The sequence below is a fragment of the Pseudochaenichthys georgianus genome, chromosome 20 (assembly GCF_902827115.2).
Source record: "Pseudochaenichthys georgianus chromosome 20, fPseGeo1.2, whole genome shotgun sequence".
Lineage (NCBI taxonomy): Eukaryota > Metazoa > Chordata > Actinopteri > Perciformes > Channichthyidae > Pseudochaenichthys > Pseudochaenichthys georgianus.
Window position 1 is genome coordinate 7,405,992 of NC_047522.1, and position 17,454 is coordinate 7,423,445.

Genomic DNA, 17,454 nt, shown 5'->3' on the forward strand with positions numbered 1-17,454 from the left:
TGTCTTCCACTGGGAGGTCACCTGTGAAGTTTGTCTGCTTCAAAGCACATGTGAGAGAAGCACTCAGGGGCATGTGCAGCCACATGCAGGCAGCCACATGTGGCTGGAAACACACATACTGTAGGCTTACACACACACCTAATGCAGGCTAACAGGGATGTGTTCACAAATTCATACGAGTCTACAAAACTATGGCCTACATTACACTTTACAATTACCATAATATTAACTTAAAAAAGACAATTGAAACAAGTTAATTTACACTGTTATCATTTCAAATGATCTCACTGGGTGTGATAGATAAACTAAAAGTACCGCACACACCAATACATTTAGATTCGATATAATGATTTACAAAAGCTTGCTTATGCAAGAGTGGGGTGGAAGATGAACATGCATTATCTTAGCAACAGCTACTCAAGAATGTCTCTCATCCCCCTACCCTCCTTCCTCCTGTTTTCCATCGGATCCTCAAGATACAATCACCCTCAAAGCTCTGTGAGAATCCCAGAACACTCCCTACCCCATTCCCATCTTCCCGCAAGCATGATCAGTTTCAGAGTGCTTTCTTTGGCTCACAATCACAGCTTTGATCAAAGCAAAACATTTTCGCATACTTGGCTTGATTTATTGTTTTTGCTCATGGAATGGTTTCTGTCAGCCATTTGAACGTTACGGGCAAATTCATTTGACATTGTGCAGAAACTACTGGACAGGCTTCCTTTATGCTAGCTATGCAAATGTTTATAAACCACATTTGACCGAGGTTCTGGGTCTGGAATGCCTGAATATAAGCTACTCCTTATTTTTTGTTTGGATTTAACCTATAATCATTCATATGTGTTGAGATGCTTGTATCCCTCTGCAGGAAGCAGCAGAAACACATGAATACAAAAAGAAAATCTGACAAAAGTCACCACTGCACTGGCTAATAATCAAATCTTTAGGAGAAGTCTGTCTTTTTTCTTCTGTCATGTCCTCACATTAGTATTACAAATAGCACTTAATTGATTTTCATAAAGAAGCTCTTCTTTCATTTTGAACACACTACCATAACTTATACATGTACAGTTTCAGAAAAACAACCTAGAGCTGCTTTGGTTTTGGGTTTCTTATTGTAGCAGATGCAGTTTGACAGGAGGGGTTGAATTTCCTGACCACTTCCTAAAGCCTGCTGCCCCAAATTGTCTTTGTCATGTGTAATTTAGTCAAGTAACAGAGATCAAACCCAACCACAACCAACGGACTCAAAGTATATCCCCTAGTGAGGCTTGGGAATAGTGTCGGGAAGTACAGCTCAGTGCTCGAGCATTTGACTGCAGATCAGTGGGTCACCAGCTTAAATCTTTGTGCCCCCTCTTTTTATGGCAAGGTGATGACATGATCCACTCTTCAAATGGAGACTGTTTTCAGGGTGTGCTGTCAGCAACGTCACACCTTGCTGGAAAGTTCTTGATTCAGAAAAACTCTAGTTCCTTGAAACTGATATCGCTGTTACAATCCTGCTAGCAGTTTAAATTCTGTAGAGGATAAGATACATCTCTTCTTTTAGAAGGCTTGGTGTGAATAGAGGATATCCTGTCAGGATGTAGTTTACTTAAAAAAAATGAGTTTCAAGAAAATGTACTTTTTTGAAAGATAGATAGATACTTTTTTTCCCCCACATTGGGAAATGATGTTGTCCTAGCAGCAGTGTTTTCAAGCATTACACAAGTTAAACAAATATATTTAAAAGACAGACATAATACAATTATAATAATATAACATAATAATAAAATCAACATTAGCAGCAAGTATATAGAAATTCACAATGGAAAGGACAAAACGTATAATGGTAATTATTTATAAACTGTGTGACTGAAATTTGTTCAATGGCTGTGCGAAGTTGCTGGATATTGGCAGGAACTGGAACACGCTGTCGTATACGCCGATCCAGAGCATCCCAAACATGCTCAATGGGTGACATGTCCGGTGAGTATGCTGGCCATGCAAGAACTGGGATGTTTTCAGCCTCCAGGAATTGTGTACAGATCCTTGCAACATGGGGCCGTGCATTATCATGCTGCAACATGAGGTGATGGTGGTGGATGAATGGCACAACAATGGGCCTCTGGATCTCGTCACGGTATCTCTGTGCATTCACAATGCCATCAATAAAATGCACCTGTGTTCGTCGTCCATAACATACGCCTGCCCATACCATAACCCCACCACCACCGTGGGCCACTCGATTCACAACATGGACATCAGAACACCGCTCACCCACACGACGCCACACACGCTGTCTGCCATCTGCCCTGAACAGTGAAAACCGGGATTCATCCGTGAAGAGAACACCTCTCCAACGTGCCAGACGCCATCGAATGTGAGCATTTGCCCACTCAAGTCGGTTACGACGACGAACCGGAGTCAGGTCGAGACCCCGATGAGGACGACGAGCATGCAGATGAGCAGTTTGTGCAGACATTCTTTGGTTATGCAAACCGATTGTTGCAGCAGCTGTCCGAGTGGCTGGTCTCAGACGATCTTGGAGGTGAACATGCTGGATGTGGAGGTCCTGGGCTGGTGTGGTTACATGTGGTTTGCGGTTGTGAGGCCGGTTGGATGTACTGCCAAATTCTCTGAAATGCCTTTGGAGACGGCTTATGGTAGAGAAATGAACATTCAATTCACGGGCAACAGCTCTGGTGGACATTCCTGCTGTCAGCATGCCAATTGCACGCTCCCTCAAAACTTGCGACATCTGCGGCATTGTGCTGTGTGATAAAACTGAACATTTTAGAGTGGCCTTTTATTGTGGCCAGCCTAAGGCACACCTGTGCAATAATCATGCGGTCTAATCAGCATCTTGATATGCCACACCTGTGAGGTGGGATGGATTATCTCGGCAAAGGAGAAGTGCTCACTATCACAGATTTTTTCAGATTTGTGAACAATATTTGAGAGAAATGGTTATTTTGTGTATATAGAAAATGTTTTAGATCTTTGAGTTCATCTCATGAAAAATGGAAGCAAAAACAAAAGTGTTGCATTTATATTTTTGTTCAGTGTATATCAGGGATGGGCAAATGGCGGCGGAAGGTGCCGCATGCGGCCCCCACCTCCTCTTTTTGCGGCCCTCAGATTAATTTATAAACAACGTAATTAATAACTTGTAGTAGCCTACTGATACCGTCCACTAGACTCCTAGTTACGTCGCGATTTCAAATACCGCAAAATAATCTGTGACGCATTTGTGTGTATTGTGTTTGTTTCCCGGGGAAACCCTCACAAGAAACACCGGCTGTTGTTATGCCTACTGTGACGTTAAGTTGCCTCTTGTAATTAATTATGCCTTTACAAGCTTACAAGTTGTATTTATCATCTGAATTTGGCGAAACAAGTTTAATATTCTTAAAACCAAGACTTTGTTTATTTGAAATCAGATGAAAACAAACTGTCACGGACCCTGCCGTGTTATCTATGATTACTACACTTTTCATTCATAATTTCAGCGGGAGGGAGGGGGAGTGGCGCTGAGGAACAGCAGAGTGCGGTCTGACAGGTGTCGAATAAGGGGAATGCAGAGACTGGCTACAAGTGTTTTAGGTTCAAGTTAGACAACTAATGTCTGGGTTAGTGTTCATGACTTAATGTGTATGTCATCTAATGGTTAATCTCAATACACACACATTTTCCGTGCTTTCCAATAGTTTAAAAATAATTGTATTCCACTGTTTAATAACCTGTTCAATACAAACATGCCACTTGTAAAAATGAAATAACATTTCTGTGAACTGATATTTGTTTAGTGAGCTTATTAGAGGATGTTCCCATTTTTTGGGGATGTTCCCTTTGATTGTAAAATGTCATTGAAGATGTCAGACTTAGTATATTTGTTAATAATTACATACAACACATGACATTTTTGTGTGCGTGTGTTCCAAGTGAATCTGCGGCCCCCTGGTGGCCAGAACATCAATGATGTGGCCCCCACCACCATCAAAGATGCCCATCCCTAGTGTATATGATAGACTAGTAAACAGTGATCCAGGTAATGCTCATTATAACTGGCAGTATCAATATATTCAGTCAAAAGTTCAATGCCAACATATTTTATAATTTCTCCTTCAAAATCTTTATCTAGCAATATGTTACCCACTCAAGGAATACTGCTTACAATAGATACTCCTACACTTGGGGTGTGACACTTTGAACTTCGTATTTGGCCTGTATGTTATGTTTGGAGGTTCAAGATAAATAAAAAAGCCAAAGACTAGAAATGATATCGGTCATAAAACGGAAAAGTTAGACACCTTTTTTCTTAGCATGACGGTACCATTTGAGAGAGCCTTATGCAATCTTCAATAGTTTTTTTAAATAGAAATATGTGTGTCCTGTCCTGACAAAAGAAGAAACTTTTCGAAAGAAAATCATACTTTTCAGCTCATGAGTGCAGAGGGCTTCAGTACATCAAGTGCTATGACATTTGCTGAAAAGTTACTTGGACATTTCATCATTTATACATCGTATTTTGGGGTCAGGTTGTGCCATGACTGAACAATTGAATCTTTGGACCTTGGTAAGGCCTTTCACTGCTTTCATCCACAACTGCAATACACTCTGGAAACTTATGCTTGCATTGGAAGACCATCACTCCTGTCCTTTTTTAACATCTCCTTTTGATAGCATACAATCCAGATAATGCTCTGTGAAAAGCAGCATGGACTGACTGTCACTGTATAATACTTTTTTGATGTTAAAGTACTACATAAAGCACCTTTGAAAGCTGTGCCACCCTGTGACTTTTTGTGGAAAATACTATTTAATATCGGTGAGACTAAGGAAAAGTTTCCTTAACCACTATGCCACCTGTGTTATTCCTGCGAAGGGCACTTCACATCAAAAGCTAGATTCTCAAACCCCATGCTTCCGTCTCATTGTCCCCTGTCTCGAGTCTCTATGAAAACCTCATGTGCTTTTCATAATACTCCGTGACTGATCAGAGTGATGCATATCCAAAACAGTCTGCACATCATAATACCATCTGTTTTCTGGCATCCTGGATTCATTTTTTGTAAAACAGTCCACAAAAAAGTTCTTCACACAGAGCTGCATGGAGTTTCTGAGATCTTTTCTGATGTTTTTGCCTTTGTTGCTCTGCTCTGTGTTATGGAAAGTACGCCTCTCTGATATGCTTTGACTTGTTGCATTTAAACTTCTCTCTCATACATGCTGTTTATGTGTGTGTGTGTGTGTGTGTGTGTGCGCGTGTGTGTGTATCTGAGCAGAAATAGATGAGTGTGTGAGCTGTTTTACGATTAGCATATGTGCCCAGTCAATGCTCCAAGCAGGCTTTTTTAACCAGAGATGTCGATTGCACCACACTGCCCTCACACAACAAGTGCCCTTATCGCTCCTCAAGCAGCACTCCTCTCATCTAACACACCAAATAACTTTATGTTTTCAGAAATAAATCATAATAGACTGCAACAAGTCAGGGAGTCTTGAGAACGTTTACATTTCTGTCATCTTTGCTAAAAAAAGGCTGCGGAAGTGAGGCCGTTTTTGATCAGAAGAAGTTATTCTCGTGGCTGAAATGTTTGCGATATGGATTCTGTGAACGTGCTGTCTGGAAACTGCGGTGGAATGAGCCCCATGCATCATATGCTGTCTGACCTGCCAGAGACTCACATGTGTTCACTCACTCATCAGCCTCCAGTTTGTGGTCACACATCGGCTGCCTGTGACAATTACATTGGTGACAATGCAGACATATTTAAATGTGGACGAAGCAACTCTCATGCCACAAAGTCGTTGTGCAGCTTCTCTGCAAACGCAGGTTCCCAATGTGAAAAATAACCTAGTGTAAAAGCTGATTGTGCAAAGGGTGGAGTTGCTAGTCTTATCAGTAAGTCTCTGTTTCACTTGTAGTAATGTCTCTTCATTACTGTAGTTATGTTCACATTGCATGAGTCTGACAATTTGATATGAGTGCAACTCTAACTATTTAAAGTACTCTCACCACTAGTGCATATGTACTCAAAGCATTTTACAGTTATAGATAAATATACTGTTGTAATAAGTTTTGTATTGTAGCTACTGATGGTCAACATGTTGGAGATTTGTGTTCAGCCTTTCCTCTCCAATTGTTTTTATGATTTATTCTGGGTGGCAACGTCATTCATAAAACTATTGGACACTCAGAAGCACCACTCTATGCCATATCAGTTAAATTGTTCAGTGTGGCTTCTTTGCTTTTTAAAGCAGAGAGAGGCAGGTTTCATTTCAGCCCTGATGTTGAAGTACTTCCACACTGATATGACATTTCCTGGGTGAGAAGAGGGCCGGAATAACTCTTTATTTATCTCAGCAATTCTCAGGTATTTGTCATTTGCTGTATAGTCTAATGCTTTTAAGGCAAGTAAACTGAATCCCAAAAATGTATCAAGCATGCTAGCTTTTGCAGTGATTCTAGCTTACCACTCCTAGCTGGCTCATGACATTTTCAAAGCGGTGTTTTTAATCATGAGCGACTTGGACACATATCAGGCTGAGTGAGATTTATGGCCTCTTTTCTCTGAGAGCCTGTACCTCCGGACCGGCATTAATGGAAAAACACACAAAATGGTGTTTACATGGAAGGTGCTGCTGTGGACCCGTTTCTGGGCCGTCTCTGGGTTGTTTGGTTTGCTGATTAGTAACTCTCTGGGGGCCGGAGAGTGGAGGGGAGTCTCCACGAGTCTGGACTAATTTGAGATGGTTTTGTGGCGTAGTAATGTGGCTGCTATGTGTATATAAAGGAGTAATAATTCTCATGGCATGTGTTTGTACTCATTCATAACAGTGGATATGCAAACATAAAAACACTTGCTGTCTTGCTCTCTGGAGTCTCAGCATGAGCAGAGCCTCGACCTAGATGAGTCGGCTTTGATTTGGGGAGTGAACTCCACTCCTCCCCTCCTCTCTGAAATCTTCATTGTCTAGGGAAACAGTCTGAGAGAAGCACATCGACACACATTTGTGTTATTGTTGTTGAAGTGTCTAGGTGTCTGCTGCTGGAGGCCTCACCTCTGAGGACCCGAGGAAGTCTGACATCCTCTCCTCTTTCTCTCCAGTAAATAGTCTGTATTGGCTTTTTGTGAGGAGGAGAAGAGCAAAGCATCAGTCTCTGTCTCTCTTTATTTCTTGCTTAAAATGAAAACAGGACAGCTGACTTAGCAACCTTGTGGGGATATCGCACTCTCCTGCTGTAGTGTTTGACTCAGGGACTTTGAGGGAACATCATCCCCAACAGCAGAACTAAAATGATTGACATACGAAGCGTGTCATTGGGGAGGGAACTGAATACAAGTTTGTGGGTGCAGGTCTATGTGCCTAATGGTTAAGCAATCCAATGAAACATCAATGTATACACAATTTACAGTTCATATAAGACATGTTATTGTTTGGACCACTAGTCCACTACACATTCATATGACACTTCATGCCAAATAAAGCAACGGCAGACTGATGAGATTACTATAATTGCGAAGTCTTAAACATTTAATTTTGAAACGTGAGATATCCATGGAATCCTGTCTGGCACATAAATGCATTAGTTCTTTCAACCATCAAAAGAGGTGCAGAGTATGTCCTTTTGGGCAAGTTTGCATCCTTTTGTCATGTAAAGAACTTCACCTTTGTAACCTGCAGTTTTGCGTTGCTCCGGTAACAAACATAGTATTGGATATTATATAACCTAGGGCAGGGGTGTCAAACTCAAGGCCCGGGGGCCAAATCCGGCCTGCGACTTCATTTCATGTGGCCAGCAAGAGCTTGCAAAGAATATAATATGTTTATTATTCCGTTACATGCCACTTTACAGAAGCAGGTTGCCCGTACACGACATGTCCCACAATGCATCTCGTTTTGTGACATGCGCACTGAAGAGACTTGCAATTATTTGCCCTGGACTTCTGCTTTCAGACGTAGTTAATTACTAAGTTATTATCCTATCCGATAATAATCCAATTCAGAGACAATAATGTAATATAATACATTATATATATATTATATATTTATATAGTTACAACTCGCCCTTTGAGTGCAACCATAATGTTAATGTGGCCCACACACACACACACACACACACACACACACACACACACACACACACACACACACACACACACACACACACACACACACACACACACACACACACACACACACACACACACACACACACACACACACACACACACACACACACACACACACACACACACACACACACACACACACACACAGCTGGTTTAATGTTTCCATAAGGGGCGTCCTGTATGTCAGCTTTCACAATTCATGTTTCAAATGTAGGCTGGCCAGGTCAAAACGGAAGGGCAGTCTTTGTAAATATTTCAACAGTCATATTGCTAAATGCTTTGACTTAATTGTTTCCTTTATTGTTTTAATATAGCCAACATACCACTGTGTTCATTTTGAGATACATCTATATGTTGTTCGTTGGCCTCCATTTATTCACATACGGCTTATTGTAAGGAAACGGGTGACATTGTCTGACAGGGAGGCCTGTTCCACACTTGAAGCTGTCCCACAGATGTGGACCCCAGCCCTGAAGGAGGGGTGGTGGCCGCACACACACACACACACCATCCACTGCAACCTTTGAACCTCTCCTTGTTAAGCCCTTGTGGACTCAGAAGGGAGTCCCCACCACGCTTTGCCTAACGGCTACATGTTACTTGCCCATGCTAATGGCATGACACACACACACACACACACACACACACACACACACACACACACACACACACACACACACACACACACACACACACACACACACACACACACACACACACACACACACACACACACACACACACACACACACACACACACACACTGTTTATGTTTTCATAAGCGCCTCTTTGCTTTAAAGTGCTTTTCCATCCATCCATCTATTTGATTTCATCTTCCGCTCTTGGTAAAGGTCAACAGTTGAAGTTTTTTCAAAGTTTGTCCCATCTCATTATCTGACATTACATCTTCAGATTACAGTTTGCTGAACACTTCACAGAAGCACTAAGTTGGGTTTCCCACCCTGTTTCGCCCTGGTTGACCAGCGGCCTATTTAAATCTTCTACATTTTTCATCTCCTTCTCCACAGTCATGGTTCCCACTCCTCAGAACTGTCTTTCTCCCCAGGAAAAACGTTTTTTTTGTCCCCCCGTGGATGACTCAGGTCAGGGTGTATTCAGTAGAATCCCCTTTGCTGCACACAAGGGACATCAATATGTAGTCAGTGGTTGGAGAGGAGAGTTAAAATGGCTCAGTGCCATAATTTATTCAGACATTGAGCTGGCCCAGGCTTAAAGTATTCAAAGTAGCCCAGGAAAAAAACTGCTTTTAGACATTTCATGAAGCCATGGTCGCTTGGCATTTATATTTAAATCAGTTCAATGTGAAAGCATGGACTCTGCGAATGGGCCAGAGGGCCTCCAGAGAAAATACCCAGTTCATTCACAAGACAGCCCTCACTCCTCGGCTGATTGTGTTCATATACTGACTGTACTCTTATTTTGATTTAATATTAGTGAAGACCCAGCTTTATTTATTCCGTAACCACCCACCCACATCTTACTGTATGGCAGCGGTTCTCAAAGTGGGGGGTGCGCAGAGGCATGCCAGGGGGGCGCGAGAGACCAGGAGGAAAAATGGTTATAAAAAAAAAAAAAAAGATCATAATTTGAAAAATTGATTCGAAAATAATATGATACAGTACTATTACGTCTGGGTCTCTGTGTTTCATTTAAGCTTGACTCTGTGTGTGTGCGGAACGAGCCATTTTGTGTGCGCGAGAGAGAGCGCACCGGTACTGGAGATCGTTGTTGTTAGCTTCTGATGCTAGCGAGCTACGCTAACAGATATAAGGAGTTTTTTCAACAACAAAGTGGAGGAGAGTCCTCTCCTGTCGGACTGAGAGGCTCAGGGAACTAAATGACTCTCTCAGTGGGTCTCAAACGTTTTGGTCACCATTAATGTAAACAATTATTTCCGAGGCACACGTTTATATGATCATTATAGTTATACAAAAAAAAGAGAATAAATGAAAAACAGGTATGAAATACTATATGACAGTAAAAAAAGAATAAAGTTTAAAAGGGTGATTTGTAAAATATCCATAAAGAAAAAGTAAATCTGTTAACAGGTCTGTTTGAAATGGGTGTTGAGAGAGGTATCCATAGATCTCTTCATGTTGCTCTCAAAGTGCACCAGATTGATGCTTTTAACTTCAATATTTAAAAATACATCTTCCCGGGGGAGCTTGCCCCCGGACCCCCGTATGTGAGGTCCACACACCACCTGTAAAAATAGCACTTTACCCCACCTATATGCCGTGAGCTGATTATCGTGCCTTCATTGTAACAGTCGCGGGTACACTGTGTATTTGCATGGGGATTGTTGCAGTAGAACATTCAATTGTAGCGCCCGGTACATTAATGGGAAACCCTAAATGTTTGAGAACCACTGCTGTATGGGAACATTCCCGACCTTGGAAACATTATAGAATCTGCGATGTTCACTCCGGTAGTCATGCACTAATATATCGGTGTTCCTTTTCTTCCTGAAACCCCCCTTTCATGTTCTGATTAATGGGTTAATCCATATTTAGGCACATAGGAAATTAAGTGTTGTTGCACTGATATTTCTTCTAAACTTTGAATTATGTTGTGCTTTTGAACACAAAGGAAGTTATTTCTAGCATAGCTTGTGTTGAAATATGAAATAACCATCAGATTTTTACTTTAACTAAATAATGTCCAAGATACATCAGTCACTTTTTGATCAGAATACAAATGATATAGAAAAAAGAGTCCTTTGTAGAGATCAGGAAGGTTTTCACAATGTTTCTATCCCTGTGTAAGGTAATTTGAGGTACAAGAGAACAAGCATACATACAGATACAAAGTCCCTCCTCAGTCTGTCCTCTCTACGACCTTATCAGTATGCTGAGGCATTAACTCCATTACCTTGAGTTGGCAGCCAGTCAGGGGGAAGAGCCACTCTTTCTCTCCAGGTACTGTATAGTTAGGGCCCTCTCTCATTTCCGTGATTGGAAACTTCCACAGCCAATACATTAGCGCTGACCTCCATCTCTTTGACCACTGAGTAGGAAGTTGATATTGCGGCTTTATTAGAGCCACTTGAAGGGAAAGAGAAGTGAGGTTGATGTAACTCTACAGCAGGTCAATGTTGTTTATGGCCCACTAACAGACATGTTTGTGTGAAGACTAGGCTTTTTGACATGTTCTCACCATGCGCCATTCTTTAAACTACGGAAATGATTGTTGTCTAGTTAATCTTAGGCAACCAGCTATAAAGACTTGAGAAGGCAGAACACCTTTCCATGTACTTTGGTAAAGTTGTACCACCCATCCCAATGGCTTCTTTACTTCTAACAACAGGCTGTTAAACATGTAGGTTAAGCATGTCACTTGAAATTAGCTAAAAGGAAAACATTTCTAGAGCATCTAGATCTACAGGTACACTATAACAACACAAAATATGTCAAAGGGCTCTAAGCTAACAGCGCTGTATGAGTGCTGATCTTGAAAAGTGAGCTGCATGAACAGGATGGCGTTTCCTGATGTTCTGTCTGACAAAACACTTGTTTGACATTTACGTTATTTAAAGTGAGCAACAACACAAACCCTTTTTACTCATAATTAGACAAACACACCAATGGGTTTGCTTTTATTTAGGTTTACTTTGGATTTGTACAAACAAAAGATATCTTGAATGTTGTTTTTATTCCTTATCTGGAACATCTATACATCTTGGTTTTCAATGTCAAAGTCAGCTTTATTGTCAAAATGTCTACATGTGTTTATACATACCGACATCTCGAGATACCGTTTCCCGCAGTCCCACAGTGTGACATATATAACAAGATACAAAAAGGGCCTAGATAAACGGGGTATACAACTAAGTAATATTATTAATAAGTGCTGGTTAATAATATATTTAAAAACATAGTCCACAGAACATGAATTGACATTAATGCAAGTATTTTTTGTGCAAAAGAACTTTTTTCAAAGTACAGTTTCAGTGCAGTAGCAGGCTAGCAGCAGAGATGGAATTGAATTGGGTGCAATACCCTTAAGAAGACTTTCATGAGGAACCCTTGCTAAATGATTCAATAATCTATTGCATTGTGACTACGAGTGTGAAACTATTTTCCTTCAGGTCTGTATTGAAATCATCCTCAGTGGTTGTCGACACTAGTGTTTGGTCCTCAGTGCTGCTGGATGAGCAGTGAAACATCCTGGAATTCCTTAAATTGAATCCTGTTTTCTGTTCTAAACCTGGTTCTGATCAAGAAGTTGATTCCTTTTTTATATTGTTATATTGCTCATGTTAGTTCTTTCTGCCAGTGAAGTGGGCATACTATTGTAATTGAAGCAAGTCCCCTTACACATTTTAAACATGTATTTCTTCCCATTCAATCAAACTGTGCTGGAGGCAATTTAAGAAGTTAAAATCAGTAGCTGTGCACACACCGTAGGTCCACTTTAATTGGAGTAAGCTTACAGCATTTAGAATTTCATATTCTCCTAATATTAAAAGACTTTGATATTGATTTAAATGCTGTCAATATATAGCAGAGCCTTTATCCATGGTAATTCTGTGAAACTAATATATTTCTCCTCCAAACAAGGTGAGTGTGAAAGATAAATAAAGGACAAAGCAATACGAGGTAATAGCCCCTGGAGAGTCTGACCTCTCCCTGTGGTGAATTGTAATGTGTGTACATCTCTATGACCCTGCGCCCTGGCCATAATCCCTCACTACAGGGCCTGGATTAGGGCCTTGTTTTATTAGCCACCCCCCCCTCTCTCCCTCTCCCACTCCATCTTCAGCCTGGATCGATGGCCGGCTCGGTCTGAAGTGGCAGCGCTGGTTATTAAACGTGGGACCAACCAAACCCTTCGGACTGCTGGGATAATCCCATCACAAATTAAGGAGAGAATCTTCATATAGTGACCTTCTAACAGAGTACACACAAACAAGCACATACTCCTTCACAGCCCTCGTATCATATGTTAATCTGTAAGGATTTGTGCCTGTTATGGATCAACATTTTATTAAAGATAAGACCTCACTAATGGGAAAAAGCTATTCTTGTCAATGTTAAAATGCCAGTGGTATCAAAACATATCCAGACATGATTAGGTAACGTGTACGCATACACTCAAAGTGAAAAGAAGGTCACACAAAGTCAATCTTTTATACATGTCACTCATGCGTATCTCAATGTGACAGTTTTGGAATTGAAAATGGAAAACATGAACAATGAGAGGATCTGATGAAATTAGAAAACCTAAAGGTATGAGCTATTATCTTTTAAATATAACATTACATCATATATTATAGGCATATTTCATGCAGTCAGATAGTGTGGGTGTTTGGTTCAAGCATGGTTTTAAATTAGAGAATAAAATAGTTAGTCCCAAACAATGGGTAAAAAAAATCACATTGCATAATGCAAGATCAATGTTGTCATGGTTTCAAAAGACCCAGATATAGACGTCCAGTAAGTGCTGAGCCTTGAGGTGTGTGTGTGTGTGTGTGTGTGTGTGTGTGTGTGTGTGTGTGTGTGTGTGTGTGTGTGTGTGTGTGTGTGTGTGTGTGTGTGTGTGTGTGTGTGTGTGTGTGTGTGTGTGTGTGTGTGTGTGTGTGTGTGTGTGTGTGTGTGTGTGTGTGTGTGTGTGTGTGTGTGTGTGTGTGTGTGTGTGTGTGTGTGTGTGTGTGTGTGTGTGTGTGTGTGTGTGTGTGTGTGTGTGTGTGTGTGTGTGTGTGTGTGTGTGTCATGCCATTAGCATGGGCAAGTAATTACCCCCGTTGTCTGTGGCGAACGTCATTAGAGCCCTGAACTGGCCGTGAACCAGCCGTTACTCAGAGGGGCCAAAGTTTATTAAACTATTATTGAATCTTCAACCCAATTTAAGAGTAAACGCACAATGACTGGCCGTCTTGCTGCTGGGATTTCTTTACTCAATTCCAAACCTTTTTTGATGAAACCTACAGACAACGGCCAAAGCAAATGAAAAACATTTGTAACAGAGACAAACAATACATATTGCAAGCTGCTGGTGAGTTTGGTTGCCATGGACTTTGTCAGCAGAGTGGTTTGGGTAGAAAGAAGATCAAACTTCTAACACAGGGTTGTGAAGCGACTGTGAAAGTGTGGTTTGAAAATCTACCTGTACTGTAACTTCACTTGCGGCGATGACTCCTACATGAGAAATACACTTTTTACTACTTGAAAAGTTCCTAGAAGTTTTGAGATGTCATATAGCCATTTGCATATTCAATCATCCTGCACCTAGTGGGAGGAGGAGGCTGTGGTGAATTGGACATACGGTGACCCAAAAGTATTTTCCAATGGACTCAGCCATCCTAGGGGTTTTAGAAGTGAACCTGAAACACTATCAAAGCAGTACAACTGGCAACAATAAGGAATTATAACACACAGTTTCAATTTAATGACCTGCAATATTTAAACTACCTCAAATCTTAAAGAGAAACATGTATTGTGTCATCAACAAGTCAGCAAGTGGTGTGGCCAACTCTATTCCAGAGACTGTTCACCCAGAAGAATGTATTAGCTGTTTAAAAAAAAATTATAGGTCAGTGGAGATATTTCTCCCAAAAAGTATTGTTTAACAAAATATTGAAGTCTGGAGTATAAAGGCAGTGGCAAACATATGTTGATATCCCCTTTTTATCAGGCTTCAGTCACATAATTATAATCTCTTCATTCCCGTGTACCCTGCAGGCAGTTGTAAGAAACACTTTCAATTGCATTCAAATCTCCCTCGTCTTGTCACAGTATTAAATATGCACACAGCGTAAGCCGTGATTAAAATGCGACGCTTCCACCACTAAGACATGTCTTTGGTGTATCAGATGGAAGCTTAGCACCGGCATATGCTCTCTGCCATGATCCGCAGACGGATGACAGGTGGTTACCCAACTATTTGCATAATTATGGGTGTAAAGTGCAGGCTGTTCGAACATCATAAACAAATCCATATGGTCTTCTGGGAAAATCCAGATGATTCATACCCAAGCTCACAGATACACTTAAGGTGTAACAGACAGGATTTCTCACTGAATGTTTTAGCAGGAGTGTGAAGTGTGGACTGTGGAGTAACTTCATTCCCTCTACTTGTTTTGGCAGCTTTGATTACATGTGAGAACCTTATTACGAAGTTGTAGTTTGGGCAAGTGTTTCCTGAGCACTTTCTTTTGGATGCTTGATGGCTTGGGTCATTTTGGTAGTGAGACCTTGTTTCAATCCCAGGATAATTTCCAGAACCACTGCCACTCAGAAGTGCAGTATGTGAAAATGACCCTTATCTTGAGATTCAGATCATGACATATGAGTAATAATGGTGCTCCAATTACGATTGTAATTGTTTTTATGGCCAGGCTGAGCAAGGGGTTGGATAATTATTCATATACTTTTCTCTCATATTTACATTTTATAAAGCTGTTTGAGTCATTTTTCAGCTAAAATGATAAGGCAGTATATTAATATCACTATTGCAGGACTCAAGCCAAGCAAACCTCTCAGACTTAATGTCTAGGCCAACAATGTTTCCATTTAGGTTCAATATACCATACATGGTAACACAACTATTTATATTCACCACTTCCCATGTCTCAGTGGACATCCAGTATAGTGTAGTCGCTGATGTACTTTAGGGGTCTTATGGTTACCAGAAAGTACTGTGGGCCCAGACATGTGCCACAGTTGGAACACTGTAGTGGAAAGTGATCTACCCAATATGTGAATAAAACAGCAAGTGGTTGTGTTGCTGTGACTCTATTATCCTAACTGTGCCCTCTATATTTTACATTCTCTTACCTTTTCTTTCCACCTTCCTTGTACTCCACCCTCCCCTCCACAGGCATGCCTCTCCATGTCCGTCGCAGCAGTGATCCCTCTCTGGCTGACCTAGTTCCAGGCGAAGTCCCGGTTGGTCCAGAGGAACCGTCCAGAAAGAACCCAGCACGATGGTCCACCACGGTTGGTTTCCAAAAGCACAAGCACAAACCAAACGTAACCGCCGGCCCAGGCACAGGCAGTCTGGAACGAAAGGTAACATAAATCTTGTTAATAAGGCATGGGTATATTAAAACTCAACAGAACATGAATTCTATATTTCACTTTAAAGTACTATATACCAATTTAAACAAATGATTTCCCAGAAGTTCTTTTTTTTATAGTCCTGCAGATATACTGGGGCTGCATCAAATATAATGCCAGAGAGATGTACTCTGACATCTTTCCACCTCCAGCAGTCTCTCTGTTTTTAACTTGCTTTCTTCCCTCATTTTTATTCCGTCTCTCCTCTGCACCCTAAATCAAAGAAATAACCGTTAGATATGAAATCTTCACTGCCCTGCTTGAAGATATCCAGCAGTGGCATATATAGTCTTTAACTGAAACTAGTTCCTTCTGATAACACCCTTCTTTGTCTTCAAAAGAAACAAGCTGAGATTGTTAAACACTTTCCCTTTGTTCAAAATTCACCTTTCTGAGCCTTTTTAAGCCTCTGACTATAAATCTGTAGAAAACAGCGTAGCTCAGGTACATCCTCCCTGCGGCTTCCAAAAGAAAAGGGAAGCCAATTAACTTCTCAAAATGGCTGCCTGCACACAGTGCTGACAGACCTTTACGTCTTGCTGGGGAATAGATATGTTTTCCATTGAAACAGGAAGGTTAAAAAAGGGGAGATGATTGAGTGCTTGGAACGTGACACGGCAAACCTTTACATTATTAGTGTGTCTGGAAGCATTGTCTGATAATCCCATTTAAGACACTTTAGTTGTCAGAGCCTCAACAATGTAATGGCACACTCCACAGCAGAGGGCAGGGAGAGGTGGAATTTCATTTTGTCAGGATCGCTTCTTCTTCTGGTCCAGCCTATACTGAGCAAATATGTGCAAGTATTGTATGTCTGTTTGCTCAAAAAGAAAAAGAAAGAAACATGAAGAAAACATAAAAGAAGCAGAACAGAGATTGTGATAAATGCTTTTTCTGAATCTTCTGTGCATTTTGCGCCTTGTGCTGCCCTGCCCTGTGTTCAGTATATTCGTGGCTGGTTTCTTTTTACTATGTGATACGAAGTGTTTGTGTTGTAAAATGTACATAACCGAGGTGAACATTAGAATATACACAAGTGATTGCACATTTGTACACTTTAAAATCAGAAATGACAATACAACACTGATAAGATGTAAAACATATATTTTTTTAAATGCTCCAAAAGAGAGCTTCAATAGGTGTGTTTACATTTGTTTTAAAGATACTCATGTTTGGTTGATTTCTGATTGAATGGGATGTCAGAAATGTATTTTAAAGATGGTTATCCAAACATGAATAAAGTTTGAAAATAA

At 40.8% G+C, this 17,454-nt stretch overlaps 1 protein-coding gene across 1 annotated transcript in view; it reads left to right on the forward strand.

The window, feature by feature from the left end:
• Positions 1 to 17,454, forward strand: part of pard3aa (par-3 family cell polarity regulator alpha, a) — a 295,125-nt gene that overhangs the window by 90,018 nt on the left and 187,653 nt on the right. The window contains exon 6 of the mRNA XM_071206980.1: positions 15,963 to 16,153. Coding sequence (XP_071063081.1) covers positions 15,963 to 16,153 — 191 coding nt within the window. The remainder of the gene's footprint in view (positions 1 to 15,962; positions 16,154 to 17,454) is intronic.